At 45.7% G+C, this 19,366-nt stretch overlaps 1 protein-coding gene across 7 annotated transcripts in view; it reads right to left on the bottom strand.

Annotated features, from left to right (window-relative positions):
- The window catches only part of LOC109893614 (probable E3 ubiquitin-protein ligase HERC1), a 98,716-nt gene extending 79,573 nt beyond the window's left edge, over nt 1-19,143 (bottom strand). For all 7 annotated transcript variants that reach the window (XM_031826119.1, XM_031826126.1, XM_031826122.1 and 4 more), the window contains exons 1-9: nt 18,820-19,143; nt 13,246-13,445; nt 12,196-12,987; nt 7,858-7,953; nt 7,459-7,644; nt 6,864-7,019; nt 6,519-6,674; nt 4,189-4,285; nt 1,151-1,294 (exon numbers count right to left, since the gene is read on the bottom strand). In XM_031826119.1, the coding sequence (XP_031681979.1) occupies nt 1,151-1,294; nt 4,189-4,285; nt 6,519-6,674; nt 6,864-7,019; nt 7,459-7,644; nt 7,858-7,953; nt 12,196-12,987; nt 13,246-13,407 (1,789 nt within the window). In that variant the 5' untranslated portion in view covers nt 13,408-13,445; nt 18,820-19,143. The remainder of the gene's footprint in view (nt 1-1,150; nt 1,295-4,188; nt 4,286-6,518; nt 6,675-6,863; nt 7,020-7,458; nt 7,645-7,857; nt 7,954-12,195; nt 12,988-13,245; nt 13,446-18,819) is intronic.
- Nucleotides 19,144-19,366: the final 223 nt, after the last annotated feature.

The raw sequence follows: 19,366 nt of genomic DNA, 5'->3' as shown, positions 1-19,366 counted from the left end.
CCCAGACTAACCATGACCATAGCTACTGTAAAACAGACGGTTTGAAATGGAGGTTGGGAGAATGCGTGATAAGAGTATTTTAATAATGTGTCCTGTTAGTGTCTGGTATTTAGAGGAGAGATTAAGTGAAATGTCATATACTGTACAAGTGTTTGGACCAGCCCAGGGACATTATCAGCTCTGTCTCAACTGTTCATCTCCCCCTCCGAAGGACATTATCGTCTCTGACTTACTGACGGGCCGCCCCTAGATGGTAAGGGTAGGTAACAACACACACGCTACGCTGATCCTCAACACAGGGGCCCCTCAGGGGTGCGTACTCAGGCCCCTCCTGTACTTCTTGTTCACTCATGACTGCACGTCCAGGCACGACTCCAACACCATCATTCAATTTGCCGATGACACAACAGTGGTAGGCCTGAATCTCCGACAACGATGAGACAGCCTATAGGGAGGTCAGAGACCTGGCAGTGTGGTGCCAGGACAACAACCTCTCCCTCAACATGATCAAGATAAAGGAGAAAGAGGACCGAGCACATCCCCAATTCTCATTGACGGGGCTGTAGTGGAGCAGGTTGAGAGCTTCAAGGTCCTAGGTGTCCACATCAACAACAAACTAACATGGTCCAAGCACACCAAGTCAGTCATGAATAGGGCACGACAAAACCTATTCCCCCTCAGGAGACACAGGTCACAGGTCTACTACACCGGTTGTATTCGGCGCGTGTGACTAATCACATTTGATTTGAATCAAACCGTTATCATCTCTGTATCATACGGTCATCTCCCTCGCCAAAGAACATTATCATCTCTGTATCATACTGTTATCTCCCCCTCAGAGAACCATTGTCAGCTCCGTATCATACCGTTACTTCCCCCTCAGAAGGACATTATCCCACCCCCCCCAAATTACATCATAATCTCTGTATCATACCGCTATTTCCCCCTCAGAAGGACATCACCCCCCCCCCCCCGAATTACATCATAATCTCTGTATCATACCGGTATCTCCCCCTCAGAAGGACATCACCCCCCCCCCCCCCCCCCCCAAAAAAAAAAATACATCATAATCTCTGTATCATACCGTTATTTCCCCCTCAGAAGGACATCACCCCCCCCCCCGAATGACATCATAATCTCTGTATCATACCGTTATCTCCCCCTCCGAAAGACCACACCATGCGTCCGTCCTGAGCCACAGCCATGGTGTGAGAGCTACCGCAGGCCGCCTGACCCACTCCACTGATATCCTTCACCAGCGTAGGCACGTTACGACTGTGGCTGTCACTGTGGCCTGGAGAGACAGAGAAACATTGTCATGACTGTGGCCGTCACTGTGGCCTGGAGAGACAGAGAAACATCGTCATGACTGTGGCCTGGAGAGACAGAGAAACATCGTCACGACTGTGGCCGGCACTGTGGCCTGGAGAGACAGAGAAAGACTGTCATGACTGTGGCCGTCACTGTGGCCTGGAGAGACAGAGAACGATCGTCGTGACTGTGGCCGTCACTGTGGCCTGGAGAGACAGAGAAACATTGTCATGACTGTGGCCTGGAGAGACAGAGAAAGGTCGTCATGACTGTGGCTGTCACTGTGGCCTGGAGAGACAGAGAAACATCGTCATGACTGTGGCCGTCACTGTGGCCTGGAGAGACAGAGAAACATCGTCATGACTGTGGCCGTCACTGTGGCCTGGAGAGACAGAGAAAGATCGTCATGACTGTGGCCGTCACTGTGGCCTGGAGAGACAGAGAAACATTGTCATGACTGTGGCCTGGAGAGACAGAGAAAGGTCGTCATGACTGTGGCTGTCACTGTGGCCTGGAGAGACAGAGAAACATCGTCATGACTGTGGCCGTCACTGTGGCCTGGAGAGACAGAGGGAAAGACTGTCATGACTGTGGCCACCACTGTGGCCTGGAGAGACAGAGGGAAAGACTGTCATGACTGTGGCCACCACTGTGGCCTGGAGAGACAGAGGGAAAGACTGTCATGACTGTGGCCACCACTGTGGCCTGGAGAGACAGAGGGAAAGACTGTCATGACTGTGGCCACCACTGTGGCCTGGAGAGACAGAGGGAAAGACTGTCATGACTGTGGCCACCACTGTGGCCTGGAGAGACAGAGGGAAAGACTGTCATGACTGTGGCCACCACTGTGGCCTGGAGAGACAGAGGGAAAGACTGTCATGACTGTGGCCACCAATGTGGCCTGGAGAGACAGAGGGAAAGACTGTCATGACTGTGGCCACCACTGTGGCCTGGAGAGACAGAGGGAAAGACTGTCATGACTGTGGCCACCACTGTGGCCTGGAGAGACAGAGGGAAAGACTGTCATGACTGTGGCCACCACTGTGGCCTGGAGAGACAGAGGGAAAGACTGTCATGACTGTGGCCACCACTGTGGCCTGGAGAGACAGAGGGAAAGACTGTCATCGTCCATCATCACTTTTACTTGTCTGATAATAATAATCATACATTTAATTTCTAATACATCTAGAAGTCACTGAAAGTTGCTCTGTCTGATGATGATACAGTGGGGGAAAAAAGTACTTAGTCAGCCACCATTTGTGCAAGTTCTCCCACTTAAAAAGATGAGAGGCCTGTAATTTTCATCATAGGTACACTTCAACCATGACAGACAAAATTAGAAAAATCCAGAAAATCACATTGTAGGATTTTTTTATGAATTTATTTGCAAATTATGTTGGAAAATAAGTATCTGGTCACCTACAATACAAGCAAGATTTCTGTCTCTCACCGACCTGTAACTACTTCTTTAAGAGGCTCCTCTGTCCTCTACTCGTTACCTGTATTAATGGCACCTGTTTGAACTTGTTATCAGTATAAAAGACACCTGTCCACAACCTCAAACAGTCACACTCCAAACTCCACTATGGCCAAGACCAAAGAGCTGTCAAAGGACACCAGAAACAAAATTGTAGACCTGCACCAGGCTGGGAAGACTGAATCTGCAATAGGTAAGCAGCTTGGTTTGAAGAAATCAACTGTGGGAGCAATTATTAGGAAATGAAAGACATAAGACCACTGATAATCTCCCTCGATCTGGGGCTCCACACAAAATCTCACCCCGTGGGGTCAAATTGATCACAAGAATGGTGAGCAAAAATCCCAGAACCACACGGGGGGACCTAGTGAATGACTTGCAGAGAGCTGGGACTAAAGTAACAAAGCCTACCATCAGTAACACACTACGCCGCCAGGGACTCAAATCCTGCAGTGCCAGACGTGTCCCCCTGCTTAAGCCAGTACATGTCCAGGCCCGTCTGAAGTTTGCTAGAGAGCATTTGGATGATCCAGAAGAAGATTGGGAGAATGTCATATGGTCAGATGAAACCAAAATATAACTTTTTGGTAAAAACTCAACTCGTCGTGTTTGGAGGACAAAGAATGCTGAGTTGCATCCAAAGAACACCATACCTACTGTGAGGCATGGGAGTGGAAACATCATGCTTTGGGGCTGTTTTTCTGCAAAGGGACCAGGACGACTGATCCGTGTAAAGGAAAGAATGAATGGGGCCATGTATGGTGAGATTTTGAGTGAAAACCTTCCATCAGCAAGGGCATTGAAGATGAAACGTGGCTGGGTCTTTCAGCATGACAATGATCCCAAACACACCGCCCGGGCAACGAAGGAGTGGCTTCGTAAGAAGCATTTCAAGGTCCTGGAGTGGCCTAGCCAATCTCCTGATCTCAACCCCATAGAAAATCATTGGAGGGAGTTGAAAGTCCGTGTTACCCAGCAACAGCCCCAAAACATCACTGCTCTAGAGGAGATCTGCATGGAGGAATGGGCCAAAATACCAGCAACAGTGTGTGAAAACATTTGACCTCTGTCATTTCCAACAAAGGGTATATAACAAATTATTGAGATAAACTTTTGTTCTTGACCAAATACTTATTTTCCACCATAATTTTCAAATAAATTCATTAAAAATCCTACAATGTGATTTTCTGGATTTTTTTTTCTTCTCATTTTGTCTGTCATAGTTGAAGTGTACCTATGATGAAATTACAGGCCTCTCTCATCTTTTTAAGTGGGAGAACTTGCACAATTGGTGGCTGACTAAATACTTTTTTGCCCCACTGTATATGAGTTGGCTTGCAGTGTCAATTCCATACAACGTTTGAAATGAAGGTTTGAAATGAAAAGAACAGGAACTCTACCCAGTCTGCCGAAGTCACCTTCTCCCCAGGTGTACAGCTCTCCATCGTTGGTTACAGCAGCACTATGTCTGTAGCCAGCAGAGACACACACCACAACCTGAAAGTAGAAAACATTGACGAATCATATGAAAAGTGGGAGGTAGTTTTATTTTAATTTTTTTCACCTTTATTTAACAAGGTAGGCCAGTTGAGAACAAGTTCTCATTTACAACTGCGACCTGGCCAAGATAAAGCATGGCAGTGTGAACAGACAACAACACAGAGTTACACATGGAATAAACAATAAACAAGCCAATAACACAAACAAGTCAATGACACAGTAGAGAAAAGTCTATATACATTGTGTGCAAAATGCATGAGGAAGTAGGCAATAAATAGGCCATAGGAGCGAATAATTACAATTTAGCAGATTAACACTGGAGTGATAAATGAGCAGATGATGATGTGCAAGTAGAGATACTGGTGTGCAAAAGATCAGAATAGTAAATAATAAAAACAATATGGGGATGAGGTAGGTAGATTGGGTGGGCTATTTACAGATGGACTATGTACAGCTGCAGTGATCGGTTAGCTGCTCAGATAGTTGATGTTTAAAGTTGGTGAGGGAAATAAAAGTCTCCAACTTCAGCGATTTTTGCAATTTGTTCCAGTCACTGGCAGCAGAGAACTGGAAGGAAAGGCGGCCAAATGAGGTGTTGGCTTTGGGGATGATCAGTGAGATATACCTGCTGGAACATGTGCTACGGGTGGGTGGTTGTTATCGTGGCCAGTGAACTGAGATAAGGCGGAGCTTTACCTAGCATAGACTTATAGATGACCTGGAGCCAGTGGGTCTGGCGATGAATATGTAGCGAGGGCCAGCCGACTAGAGCATACAGGTCGCAGTGGTGGGTGGTATAAGGTGATTTGGTAACAAAACGGATGGCACTGTGATAGACTGCATCCAGTTTGTTGAGTAGAGTGTAGGAAGCTATTTTATAGATGACATCGCCGAAGTCGAGGATCTGTAGGATAGTCAGTTTTACTAGGGTAAGTTTGGCGGCGTGAGTGAAGGTACGTGGTACGTCTTGTACCTCTAGACCACGCTGTGACGTCTTGTACCTCTAGACCACGCTGTGACGACTTGCACCGCGAGACCACGCTGTGACGACTTGCACCGCGAGACCACACTGTGACGACTTGCACCGCGAGACCACGCTGTGACGACTTGCACCGCGAGACCACGCTGTGACGACTTGCACCGCGAGACCACGCTGTGACGACTTGCACCGCGAGACCACGCTGTGACGTCTTGCACCTCGAGACCACGCTGTGACGTCTTGTACCGCGAGACCACGCTGTGACGACTTGCACCGCGAGACCACGCTGTGACGACTTGCACCGCGAGACCACGCTGTGACGACTTGCACCGCGAGACCACGCTGTGACGACTAGCACCGCGAGACCACGCTGTGACGACTTGCACCGCGAGACCACGCTGTGACGTCTTGCACCTCGAGACCACGCTGTGACGTCTTGCACCTCGAGACCACGCTGTGACGTCTTGCACCTCGAGACCACGCTGTGACGTCTTGCACCTCGAGACCACGCTGTGACGTCTTGCACCTCGAGACCACGCTGTGACGTCTTGCACCTCGAGACCACGCTGTGACGTCTTGCACCTCGAGACCACGCTGTGACGTCTTGCACCTCGAGACCACGCTGTGACGTCTTGCACCTCGAGACCACGCTGTGACGTCTTGCACCTCGAGACCACGCTGTGACGTCTTGCACCTCGAGACCACGCTGTGACGTCTTGTACCTCGAGACCACGCTGTGACGTCTTGTACCTCGAGACCACGCTGTGACGTCTTGTACCTCGAGACCACGCTGTGACGTCTTGTACCTCGAGACCGCGCTGTGACGTCTTGTACCTCGAGACCGCGCTGTGACGTCTTGTACCGCGAGACCGCGCTGTGACGTCTTGTACCGCGAGACCGCGCTGTGACGTCTTGTACCGCGCTGTGACGTCTTGTACCGCGAGACCGCGCTGTGACGTCTTGTACCTCTAGACCGCGCTGTGACGTCTTGTACCTCTAGACCGCGCTGTGACGTCTTGTACCTCTAGACCACGCTGTGACGTCTTGTACCTCTAGACCACGCTGTGACGTCTTGTACCTCTAGACCACGCTGTGACGTCTTGTACCTCTAGACCACGCTGTGACGTCTTGTACCTCTAGACCACGCTGTGACGTCTTGTACCGCGAGACCGCGCTGTGACGTCTTGTACCACGAGACTACATCCATCCTACAACACAATGAGCACGGGTTAGTCTCCATTGCAGGCTTACTTTTCCCAGCAGAGGTCCTTGTATTATCTTGGGGTATTTCTGAGTGGCACTGTTTCCATGTCCCAACTTCCCATAGTCTCCGTCGCCCCAACTGAAGACCTCTCCCTCCCCTGTGACAGCCAGGGTGTGGCCATCAGAGCCCTTGGACGAGGAAACCTAAAGCACAAAACAGGACAGCACGACAAACAGTTCAAATCAGCAGGTGCCCTATCGCCTCTGACCACAGACCATCCACAGTCATGTTCTGTACATTTAACAAATACTCTACATGTTGAATCTCCGGAGTTCGTCGACACCCAACAGGTGATCTACTGCACAGGGCCAATGTTATGGTGAGTCTTTTACCTTACACATGTTCCTCGGGGGCTCCAGGGCCAGCTTCTTGGGCATGGACTGGTTGTTGGAGTCCCCCAGACCCAGCCGGCCATAGCTGCCCTTCCCACAAGCCTTCACTGAGCCGTCCGCGGACACAGAGAACGTGCAGTACTGTCCCGCTTCAATCTAGAACGGAGGAAAGAGGAAGTGGATAGAGAAAACATGTCATTCAACAGAACTAATCATCTCAAAATGGACATGACATTTATGACATTATTTCTTATTCATTCAAATGCATTTAGCTGCAAGTAATCAACTTATTGTCCTGTTTCCGTGAGCTGATCAAAGAGACAGATGAAGCTGTGTTTTTAATATACGCTTTGGTAAGTGTATACTATAACTCGGAGATGACAGAACAGATTGCGGTCCATTATGTCAGACAGATGCCCGATTCACACTAGAGAGCCCACATGAACCGTACTATGCTGGCTCAAATATTTGCTTTTTCACATAGTCCTTTCCAGCAAAGTTCCAGTAACTATGGTGGATTCATTTCCAGGCTAGCCCAGTACAGCTCGGCTTGATGTTATTGATGTTATTTGGCCCGACAGGGTTGTAAGAGTACCATTTGAGCGTCGCTGAAGCCCTGTGCCAGTTTGGGCTGTAGGATCTTCTCCAAGGTGCCCTCAGCCAGCTGGTGAGAGCTGTTGCTGCCCCACACATACACCATGACAGCATCGTTCTCCACTCCACCAGGGGAGGCTGAGCCCGCGCTGCACGAACACAAGCAGTTGGACGCCAGGTTACAGATCTGATGGGGAAAGGAAGGACATTCACATCTGTATGTTTGTCTTTCGATCCGTATCCTACAGTATAACTGACAGAAATAATAAGCCCTCAGGGGATGAATGAAATACACTGAACCGTATTGAATACAATAATGCCATAGCTTTACACTGTCAGTCATCATTCAGATCCAGAACTAGAAAACACAGATAATCCTAATTGCTTTAGTCCAACCAACCTCTTCAAACAGGCAGAGAGCAACGTGGGAGAGACTGCAGAGTCCATCTGCATCCTTCTTCAGGGCCTGAGAATTGAGAGAGTCTCCACGGAAACCCTAAGGGAATAAGAACAGAACATTAGAGGGTACTGTTCCAGGACACTGACAGAACATTAGAGGGTACTGCTCCAGGACACTGACAGAACATTAGAGGGTACTGTTCCAGGACACTGACAGAACATTAGAGGGTACTGTTCCAGGACACTGACAGAACATTAGAGGGTACTGTTCCAGGACACTGACAGAACATTAGAGCGTACTGTTCCAGGACACTGACAGAACATAAGAGCGTACTGTTCCAGGACACTGACAGAACATTAGAGGGTACTGTTCCAGGACACTGACAGAACATTAGAGGGTACTGTTCCAGGACATTAACAGATCATTAGAGGGTACTGTTTCAGGACACCGACAGAACATTAGAGGGTACTGTTCCAGGACATTAACAGATCATTAGAGGGTACTGTTTCAGGACACCGACAGAACATTAGAGGGTACTGTTCCAGGACACTAACAGAACATTAGAGGCTACTGTTCCAGGACAATTGAGCCCATTTGGCTCGAAAGACAATGACAAAGAGGTACAGGTACTGTTTTACTACAAAGAGAAGCCTTAACAGTTCACAACTGACATCCTTCAGTTACCACTTCTCATAGCCTTCTGCCAATTATAGAAAACACACTAAAACAATACCACATAAAAAATCTCAATACCAGTCTGTTGGGAAGACCATAAAACAATATCTCAATACCAGTCTGTTGGGAAGACCATAAAACAATATCTCAATACCAGTCTGTTGGGAAGACCATAAAACAATATCTCAATACCAGTCTGTTGGGAAGACCATAAAACAATATCTCAATACCAGTCTGTTGGGAAGACCATAAAACAATATCTCAATACCAGTCTGTTGGGAAGACCATAAAACAATATCTCAATACCAGTCTGTTGGGAAGACCATAAAACAATATCTCAATACCAGTCTGTTGGGAAGACCATAAAACAATATCTCAATACCAGTCTGTTGGGAAGACCATAAAACAATATCTCAATACCAGTCTGTTGGGAAGACCATAAAACAATATCTCAATACCAGTCTGTTGGGAAGACCATAAAACAATATCTCAATACCAGTCTGTTGGGAAGACCATAAAACAATATCTCAATACCAGTCTGTTGGGAAGACCATAAAACAATATCTCAATACCAGTCTGTTGGGAAGACCATAAAACAATATCTCAATACCAGTCTGTTGGGAAGACCATAAAACAATATCTCAATACCAGTCTGTTGGGAAGACCATAAAACAATATCTCAATACCAGTCTGTTGGGAAGACCATAAAACAATATCTCAATACCAGTCTGTTGGGAAGACCATAAAACAATATCTCAATACCAGTCTGTTGGGAAGACCATAAAACAATATCTCAATACCAGTCTGTTGGGAAGACCATAAAACAATATCTCAATACCAGTCTGTTGGGAAGACCATAAAACAATATCTCAATACCAGTCTGTTGGGAAGACCATAAAACAATATCTCAATACCAGTCTGTTGGGAAGACCATAAAACAATATCTCAATACCAGTCTGTTGGGAAGACCATAAAACAATATCTCAATACCAGTCTGTTGGGAAGACCATAAAACAATATCTCAATACCAGTCTGTTGGGAAGACCATAAAACAATATCTCAATACCAGTCTGTTGGGAAGACCATAAAACAATATCTCAATACCAGTCTGTTGGGAAGACCATAAAACAATATCTCAATACCAGTCTGTTGGGAAGACCATAAAACAATATCTCAATACCAGTCTGTTGGGAAGACCATAAAACAATATCTCAATACCAGTCTGTTGGGAAGACCATAAAACAATATCTCAATACCAGTCTGTTGGGAAGACCATAAAACAATATCTCAATACCAGTCTGTTGGGAAGACCATAAAACAATATCTCAATACCAGTCTGTTGGGAAGACCATAAAATAATATCTCAATACCAGTCTGTTGGGACATTACCACCCTGAAATATATATCTACATTTCGAGATCCACTTGAAAAGTTGCTGGTGGAGTTCTTTATCACCCAGAAGATAAAAGCTTTCTGTGGAACATTTCCTATTGATTAAGTGACTAGTAAATCAAGTGGACACACAGACAGACGAGGCAGCACCACCACACTGGCTTTTAGCTCCAGGCATCAGGCCAGGATACACAGTAAAATGAAAAAGTAAATATGATTTACAACGAGGGGACATGTTATGCTGCCACTCGCTGCATTAGTACCCTCCACAATAGACTCACTGAGTGTACAAAACATTAAGAACACCTACTCTTTCCATGACAGAGACAGACCAGGTGAATCCAGGTGAAAGCTGTGATTCCTTATGGATGTCACTTGTTAAATCTTTATTTTTAAATTGATTAAGTAGTTTTTTTCCTAAACAATCTACACATAATTCCCCATAATGGCATATGAGGTAGTTTTTGCAAATGTATTACACATACAAAACAAATATGACATTTCCATAAGTATTCAGACCCTTTACTCAGTACTTTGTTGAAGCACATTTGGCAGTGACTATAGCCTCGAGTCTTCTTGGGTGTGACGCTACAAGCTTGGCACGCCTGTATTTGGTAAGATTCTCCCATTCTTCTCTGCAGATCCTCTCAAGCTCTGTCAGATTGCATGGGGAGAGCTGCTGCAAAGCTATTTTCAGGTTTCACCAGAGATGTTCGATCGGGATCAAATCCGTGCTCATGCTGGGCCACTCAAGGACATTCAGAGACTTGGCCCGAAGCCACTCCTGCGTTTTCTTGGCTGTGTGCTTAGGGTCGTTGTCCTATTGGAAGGTGAACCGTCGCCCCAGTCTGAGGTCCTGAGCAAGTTTTCATCAAGGATCTCTCTATACTTTGCTCTGTTCATCTTTCCCTCGACCCTGACTAGTCTCCGAGTCTCTGCGGCTGAAAAACATCCCCACAGCATGATGCTGCCAGAGAATCTTGTTTCTCATAGTCAGAGTCCTTTAGGTGCCTTATGGCAAACTCCAAGCGGGCTGTCATGTCTTTTACTGAGGAACGGCTTCCGTCTGGCCACTCTACTATAAAGGCCTGATTGGTGGAGTGCTGCAGAGATGGCAGTCCTTCTGGAAGGTTCTCCAATCTCTAAAAAGGAACTCTAGAGCTCTGTCATAGTGACCATCAGGTTCTTGGTCACCTTCCTGACCAAGGCCTTCTCTCCCGATTGCTCAGTTTGGCCGGGCAGCCAGCTCTAGGAAGAGTCTTAGTGGTTCCAAAATTCATCCATTTAAGAATGATGGAGGACACTGTGTTCTTGGGGACATTCAAGGCTGCAGGAATGTGTTGGTACTAGAGGTCGACCGATTAATCAGAATGGCTGATTAATTAGGGCCGACAATCAGAAATCGCAGTTTTTGTGCGCCGATTTGCCGATAATTTTTATACCTTTATTTAACGAGGCAAGTCAGTTAAGAACACATACTTATTTTCAATGACGGCCTGGGAACAGTGGGTTAACTTGCCTCGTTCAGGGGCAGAACGACAGATTTTCAACTTGTCAGCTAGGTGGATCCAATCTTGTAACCTTACAGTTAACTAGTCCAACGCAATAATGACTTGTCTCGCTCTCGTTGCACTCCACAAGGAGACTGCCTGTTACGCGAATGCAGTAAGCCAAGGTAAGTTGCTACCTAGCATCTTATAAAAAACAATCAATCATAATCACTAGTTGACTACACATGGTTGATGATATTACTAGATATTATCTAGCGTGTCCTGGGTTGCATATAATCTGACTGAGCATACAAGTATCTAAGTATCTGACTGAGCGGTGGTAGGCAGAAGCAGGCGCATAAACATTCATTCAAACAGCACTTTCGTGCGTTTTGCCAGCAGCTCTTCGTTGTGCGTCAAGCATTGCGCTGTTTATGACTTCAAGCCTATCAACTCCCAAGATGAGGCTGGTGTAACCGAAGTGAAATGGCTAGCTAGTTAGCGAGCGCTAAGAGCGTTTCAAACGTCACTCGCTCTGAGCCTCTCTCCCCCCCCCAGGATTAGACTTTAGGGGTACCAAATGGCCCCCTATTCCCTATATAGTACAATACTTTTGACCAGAGCACTATTCCCTATATAGTACACGTCTTTTTACCTAAGCCGCTATACCATTTGGGATGCCCCCATAATCTATATAAATAGCAGAACACAATCACTGCTATTATTGATGAAACCTACCCTGAATAGAAAGGAGTAGGTCAAGGTGAGGGAACATACGTACCGAGTATTGCCTCATTTGAAGAAGTGTTTGATAGATGAGGTCATAGCCTACTCCTCCCTCTGACTGTAACTGTTGTGACCCCGTGGAGGAAGTTATAGAGGAAGAGGAGGCGGCCAGAGCCACCTCCACCCACTCCAGCAGGAATCTCAGGGAGCCCCTCTGTACAGCCAGGCCCAGCAGCAGCTCCAGAGCCAGCCTGCGTCCCGCCCGATCTGCCCCTCCACTCCCAGAGCTCACAGACGTCTTCTTCAGGAAGTCTGCCACCTGAGCCAGGCAGTCCAGCCCCACCGCTGGGATCTTGTTCTCGTTGGCCAGAGAGAGAGGGGGCAGGGAGGCTAGGACAGAGGAAGCAGTAGCCAACACATCGTTACACAGCGCCACTCCGGGGTCCTCGCGGGCGTACCGCCAGTTCTGCTGCAGCAGGGCGAAGAGGAGACTCAGTCCTGTCCGTACGCCCATCTCGATCAGAACGTCCGTCCCTGATTTAACTCTGGACCCTCCTCCAGGCAGCCAGGGCTCTGAGGCAGGCTCCATGGCCCCGCTGTCCTGGCTAGTCATGGTCTGAGAGGGAGCAGGAGCCCGGAAGCGGTCGTGGTACTTGCTGTGGAGGGCGTAGTATATCCGCTGGAGGACCACGAGGCGGTGGTGCAGGCCCAGGGCATAGGGTGTCCGGGCCAGCACACGGTGGGCCAGGCAGCGCTGGCTGTGGAGTAACGACGACAGGTACTCCTCCCGCTCCTCAGCAGCACTGGACTCATACTGGAAGTCTGGCAGGCGCGGGCCAATCAAGTCCTGAAATTAAAAACAAACCCTTCAATTGCAACTTATATTCAAGCATTTTGAATATACACCGAGTACACCAAACATTGGGAACACCTTCCTAATACTGAGCCTGGTCCCAGATCAGTCTGTGCTCTTGCCTGCTCCATTGCTGTTATTGTCATGACAATGAGTGACAGGGGGTTTGGCATGAGAACACAAACGGTACTGGAACTCAGGCTATATAATATACGCAAGAGGGTACGAGTTGAGCACGTTCTGTTCCTTTACCATTACAGGCTGGGCCACCCCCACCACCTCCTTATTGTGTAGCAGTTTGGCGTAGAGTCCTGCAGCCCCCTGGCGCGTGGCCGTCTGGCTGTCCTCCGCCGCCCAGGAGCTGTTCAGATGCTCCTGCCACTTCAGCATCACGTGGGTCTGGCAAGGCACCATTTCTCCTGATCATTATCTACACTGTGGAGTTATTACAGCTGTCAGGAACAGATGAAGGGGAGAAAGAGAAAGCACCTTGGTTAATAAGGTTAGACTACGAGCTATAGATACCAAAATCAAGGCAGCATTTCTCCTGATTATTATCTACACTGTGGAGTTATTGCAGCTGTCAGGGACGGGACCGAAGGAGAGAGAGAAAACACCTTGGTTCATACAGTATAATTAGGTTATAAAAGGTAAAATGATTAAACACCACCGCTATAAAAGCTATGGCCTATCACTGTATTTGGCTGTATGCCCCGACGAAAGTTGTGTTGAACGAAAGCTTAGCACATTAAAACCTCTACAGGATCAGTGGGTCCCCCCCGCGGGAAGGTTGAGCTAACATAGGCTAATGCGATTAGCATGAGGTTGTAAGTAACAAGAACATTTCCCAGGACATAGACATATCTGATATTGGCAGAAAGCTTAAATTGTTAATCTAACTGCACTGTCCAATTTACAGTAGATATTACAGTGAAAGAATACCATGCTATTGTTTGAGGAGAGTGCTAATGAACTTGAACAAGTATTATTAAATCGATTAGGCACAGTCGGGCAGTCTTGATACAACATTTTGAACAGAAATGCAATAGTTTATTGGATCAGTCTAAAACATTGCACATACACTGCTGCCATCTAGTGGACAAAATCTAAATTGCACCTGGGCTGGAATAATGCACTATGGCCTTTCGCTTGCATTTCAAAGATGGTGTAAAAAAATAGAAAAATAAAAAAACTAGTTTTTTCTTTGTATTATCTTTTACCAGATCTATTGTGTTATATTCTCCTACATTAGTTTCACATTTCCACAAACTTAAAAGTGTTTCCTTTCAAATGGTACCAAGAATATGCATATCCTTGCTTCAGGTCCTGAGCTACAGGCAGTTAGATTTGAGTATGTCATTTTAGGCGAAAATAGGGGGGAGGAAGGGGCAGATCCTTAATTAAAACACTGAAACTTGAATCTGATTTAAAGTGGTCTGAAAGTCTTCTTAGGACATGAGATGACATGAAAATAGCTTAACTGAAATGTCCTTGGAGTCTAGGCCTTTCAGTAAAGGAATCCCTCGTCTTGATCTGATCGATATGGGGCTGTGACTTGTAAATAATTCATGTACATTACAGTTGGTGGCAGCAGTCACTGGTCAGCAGCTGGAAAGTACCAGTAGTACGGAAATATGATTCTCCATTTTAAATACATTCTGTTTCAGTGTCACGCCACAGCACGGCAAGGCTTCGTCTAGCAGCAGGGCAGTAGGCACATGACCATGAATGTATGACACACTATCCCATTGAACCCAGTCCCTTCTTAACCCTCTATGTCTAGCCAACTAACCTTCCAGACGTCTTGTTCTACAATCTACTGCTTACAAACACTGCTTAGCACAACACCCCTCTCTGATCACAAGCCTTGAACTCCATTACGCTACACAACAAAACACCACAGCAGGCCTATTGATAATAGGCCTAAGACGTGATCATGTGATCAAACAAAGCATGTCAAATGATGTTATTATTGCTGATAAGGTAAGAGCAGGCTAATAAGAGTTTAATTGCGTTTTTGTTAGTCTTGGAGTATACTTGTTTTCCAAGTGCTGCCAACGCCTAGGGTAATATTGCCACCATCCCCTTGAACTGGTCAATAACTTGAGAGACTCTTAATTTCCCATTAGACAGATAAAAGTCAAACCTTTCAATGGTTACCTCAGTCTCTACAATGCCCAGAGGCCAACACAGTAGCTTGGATGAGACAGTCCAGCACAGTAGCCCCTCTCTGGTCTAGCGGAGGGTATGGGGCATCCATACTTTCATACTGGAGTCAAATACAACCACCGAGCGTTTCCTTGTTTTCCTCGCTCTAAAATGACAACTCAGTGCATGCGTCAACTGATTGTCAGATTACATTGATTACACTATGTCTTAGAGCCATTTTAGAGCAACAGAAACTAGGAAACAGTCAGTGGTTGTATTTGACTCAAGTTCATTTTTTTAACTATGGATTTCAGCAAACAAATACGAGCCCAGCTTTAAACAGGATAAACATAGGTACACAGTAAGGGTTTAAGATTTGACTCTTTTTTTTTTCAAGTATCGACTGACAGTGACTCGATATAGTCGGAGCTTCAGTCCACCCACACTCGTTGCCGCTCAACTCTACCTTGTACGCGGAGTGTTGAGATTCCTCAGCAACATGCACAGTGCATTAAGACTTTCATCAGCCTTCATAGAACTTGAACTCTTACTGTAATACATTAACATGATGCAGCATTAGTGAAGTGAGAGCTAGCTATGGGCCGACTAATGTCTGAGAGTGAGCCTCTTCTCTCTTTTGCAGCTCAACAGTCAGGCATGAGGCAGGCAGCTTGCCTAGAGCACAGCCCTAGGACTGAGCCTGTATGGTTTCCAGTGGACAAAAATAACAGGAAGCGTCTTTTAAGAGAGGCAACAGTAAAGTTCTTGACATAGCTAGTCGGGCCTAACCTAGCCCTCCCTGGCTAACTCTGCCACATCCCTGAACCAGCACCTGACCAACGATCTGGATCAACAGACGGACCTATATTGGGCATGGGGGGAGGGGGGGGGTGGTATCATTATTAAAATGAATGTCAATTGGAGAGGCCTCACACTTTGTCTAGTATCAGGTTGACCTACAGCTCCAGACTGGTCAGGCGGTCTCTGATTATTTACTATATGCAAGAGCAAAATGTGCAGGTTAGGTTACATGTTACTAATAATAAAAAGCAAATAGTAAGGTGACCGGTGGCAATAAAACTTAGGTCGTCATACACAGAGTATTGAAATAACAGACCGTAGGGCTGGTTTCCCAGACACTAATTAGGCCTAGTCCTAAAAAGTATGTTCAATACAAATTGTCAATTGGCGCTAAGTATTTTGTTTTGTTGTTGTCTAGAACCAGGCCTAATTTTCTAGAACCAGGCCTAATTTTCTAGAACCAGGCCTAATTTTCTAGAACCAGGCCTAATTGTCCAGAACCAGGCCTAATTTACTAGAACCAGGCCTAATTTTCTAGAACCAGGCCTAATTGTCTAGAACCAGGCCTAATTTTCTAGAACCAGGCCTAATTTTCTAGAACCAGGCATAATTGTCGAGAACCAGGCATAATTGGTGTTCATGAAACTAGCTAATGGAGTTATTTATATATTATATTTAACCTTTATTTAACCAGGAAAAGCCCATTGAGACCCAGAGTCTCTTTGTCAAGGGAGACCTGACCAAGAAGGCAGCAACAATCAGTACATTACAGAACTACAACATACAACAATACAACAACATGATCCAGGATAAGAAAAGCATTTACACTCCTCCGTAACAGAGTCTCCCATCAATATATTAAATTCATTCAGTGGCACTAACAGATCTAGATGAAGCATGGATTGTAGATTATTCAATGCCTCTGGTGCACAAGAAGAGAAGGCAGTCTTGTCTAATACTGTGAATGTCCTGGGAACTTTAAGTAGCAACCACCTAGCAGACTGGGTATGGTAACTGCTGGTGGTGAAGGAGACCAGACTACAGAGGTAAAGAGGGAGTTTACCCAAAAGAGCTTTGTAGATGAACACATACAAATGTAGCTTTCTGCGCATATAAATTGAGGTCCAACCTACCATTTGGTACAAGGTGCAATGGTGGGTGAGTGACTTGGCATTTGTAATAAAGCGCGAGGATGATTAATAAAGAGTCCAGTCTCTGTAAGGTGGAGGAGGTTGCATGCATATACAACAAGTCACCATAATTAATTACAGAGAGTACAGTGGCCTGAACAAGCTTCTTTCTAGCCATAAGCTGGAAGCAAGCCTTTCATACGAGAATTGCCTCATACAGCAGTAAATAATGTCTATCACTCAATCCCTATGTCAGATTTCAACATACCCTAGGACTAGCTAACAGTTACTAAGCTGAGATGCAACAGTAAGCTACAGTACGGTTAAATTCAGCTGCAAAATGGCCTAAAATCAATGCATGATGGGGTGGGACGAATGACACGACAACAATGGCATGATTCCTCATTGTCAACAAACCAGTGGCAACTGTAACAATTGAGACAACAATTATTATTACTATTAGAGAGGTGCCTTTATTTATAAGTGTGTAATAAAAAATAAATCTTTTGTTTTTGCATATTCCAACTCACTGAGACACCCGAGTGGGGTCACAGCCAGGGTCACTATTGGACATCACCCCTGGAGCAACTAGTGTTAAGTGCCTTGCTAGATGGCACTAAAACAGATTTATTTTTTATTTACCTTGTCGGCTCCAGTATTTGAACCAGCAAACTTTCAGTTACTGGCCCAATGCTCTAACCTCGAGACTACATGAAGCAAAGAATCTGTGACAGAGGTTTGTGGAAAGCTGATCACTTTTCTCTGAAGTCTTCTGTCATCAGAAGACCACAATATGAGAGTGCATGACTAACATTCAAAAACAAAGGACATGACTGTGACTTGAAAGACAGGTTTGAATTTGACAGCTATTCCCCCAGGTATCCTGGCATTGAAGACTGTTTTCTGCTAACTGAAAGCCTATCAGTGAGTGTGAGAAAATGTCAACTGCTAATGTAGTAGACATGTAGTAGATGCCGCCATCTTGACTATTTCAAATCTTCTCTCATTGATTGAGAAAGGTGGGCGAATTTAGGAAGGATGGGTTGGACGAAAATTCTGTGTTCTATGTTTTACACTACCTACTGTGTAATGACTGTATGTTAGTGTTTACATACTGTATCACCTCTGTTTCAAAGTGTAGCTAATCTACTACAAGATGACCATGTGCTCCTGAAAACAAATTCACCGGGGAAAAAAACTCACATTGTTGTTTTGCAAGGCATACACGGCACAGGGTGACTAAAGTGGATTCTGGTCGCTTTTATCCTTGCAATCACATTGACTAGCTGGGTATTCTAAACAGTTAGCTACAGTAAAAGCTAGCTAACTTGCATAGGTACAATACAATACCTAAACTACTCACAGATGTGGTAGAGTGACAGCTGTCATTTTCTAATCAGCACCAGATCTGCATTGTGTAACGTTAGCAGGTCTGTATTATGTTGCAGCAAGCTAGTGGCTAGCTACTGTCCTATCAGATCTTAGCTTTCTATCTAGCTAGGTTGACAACTGCTCTTTAACCAAACTCAACCTAGCTATAGTTAGCCATCTTGACTAATAGGATACGGCTGTACAGACTGCACTGTGTCATTCTGACATTAGACAGCATTGCTAGCTAGCAACAAGCCAAGTTAGCTAGCTATCAACAATTGTTGTTTTTGTAACACAAAATGTTGTGTAACGGTGATTTTCTATTGGCATAGCTACACACACTGCATACACAAATGCATTCAAAATAAAACCCTACCTCTGTTGTCAGTGTTATTCACACCCGGTCTCTGCTTTCCTCGTACGCTCAGTTAGCTAACGTTAGCTACAGCTGGCAACTAACGTTACAGTGCCACTGCAGTTGACAGCTAACGGGAAAAAACAAGTTTTACAAATAATTATTTATCTAGAATTAATTAATACAAATAAGTAACAAGTTAAGACATCCAGGTTTCCATTAAGTCGGTCTCCGACACGGCACCGACAAAATGTTTTCGGTCTCGCCAGGACGAAACAACAGTATTGTGCCTGGTTGCCATGAAAAGCAGCACCATAGGAAAAGCACAGCCCTTCATGCCTGGGCGTCAGCGAGAACACACGGAAAAAGTAACGCGAGACCAAGATTCTTCTTCGGGTTTATTGGCAAAATACAGATACTGTATGTTTTATTTGACCTTTATTTAACTAGGCAAGTCAGTTAAGAACAAATTATTATTTACAATGACAGCCTACCCATGCCAAAGCCTAACTAACAACACTGGGCCAAATGCATCCCACGAGACTCCCAATCAAAGCCAGCTGTGATA

The sequence above is a fragment of the Oncorhynchus kisutch genome, linkage group LG6 (assembly GCF_002021735.2).
Source record: "Oncorhynchus kisutch isolate 150728-3 linkage group LG6, Okis_V2, whole genome shotgun sequence".
Taxonomy (NCBI): domain Eukaryota; kingdom Metazoa; phylum Chordata; class Actinopteri; order Salmoniformes; family Salmonidae; genus Oncorhynchus; species Oncorhynchus kisutch.
Note: the sequence above shows the minus strand (reverse complement) of the source record. Positions and strands in the feature narration are given on the sequence as shown.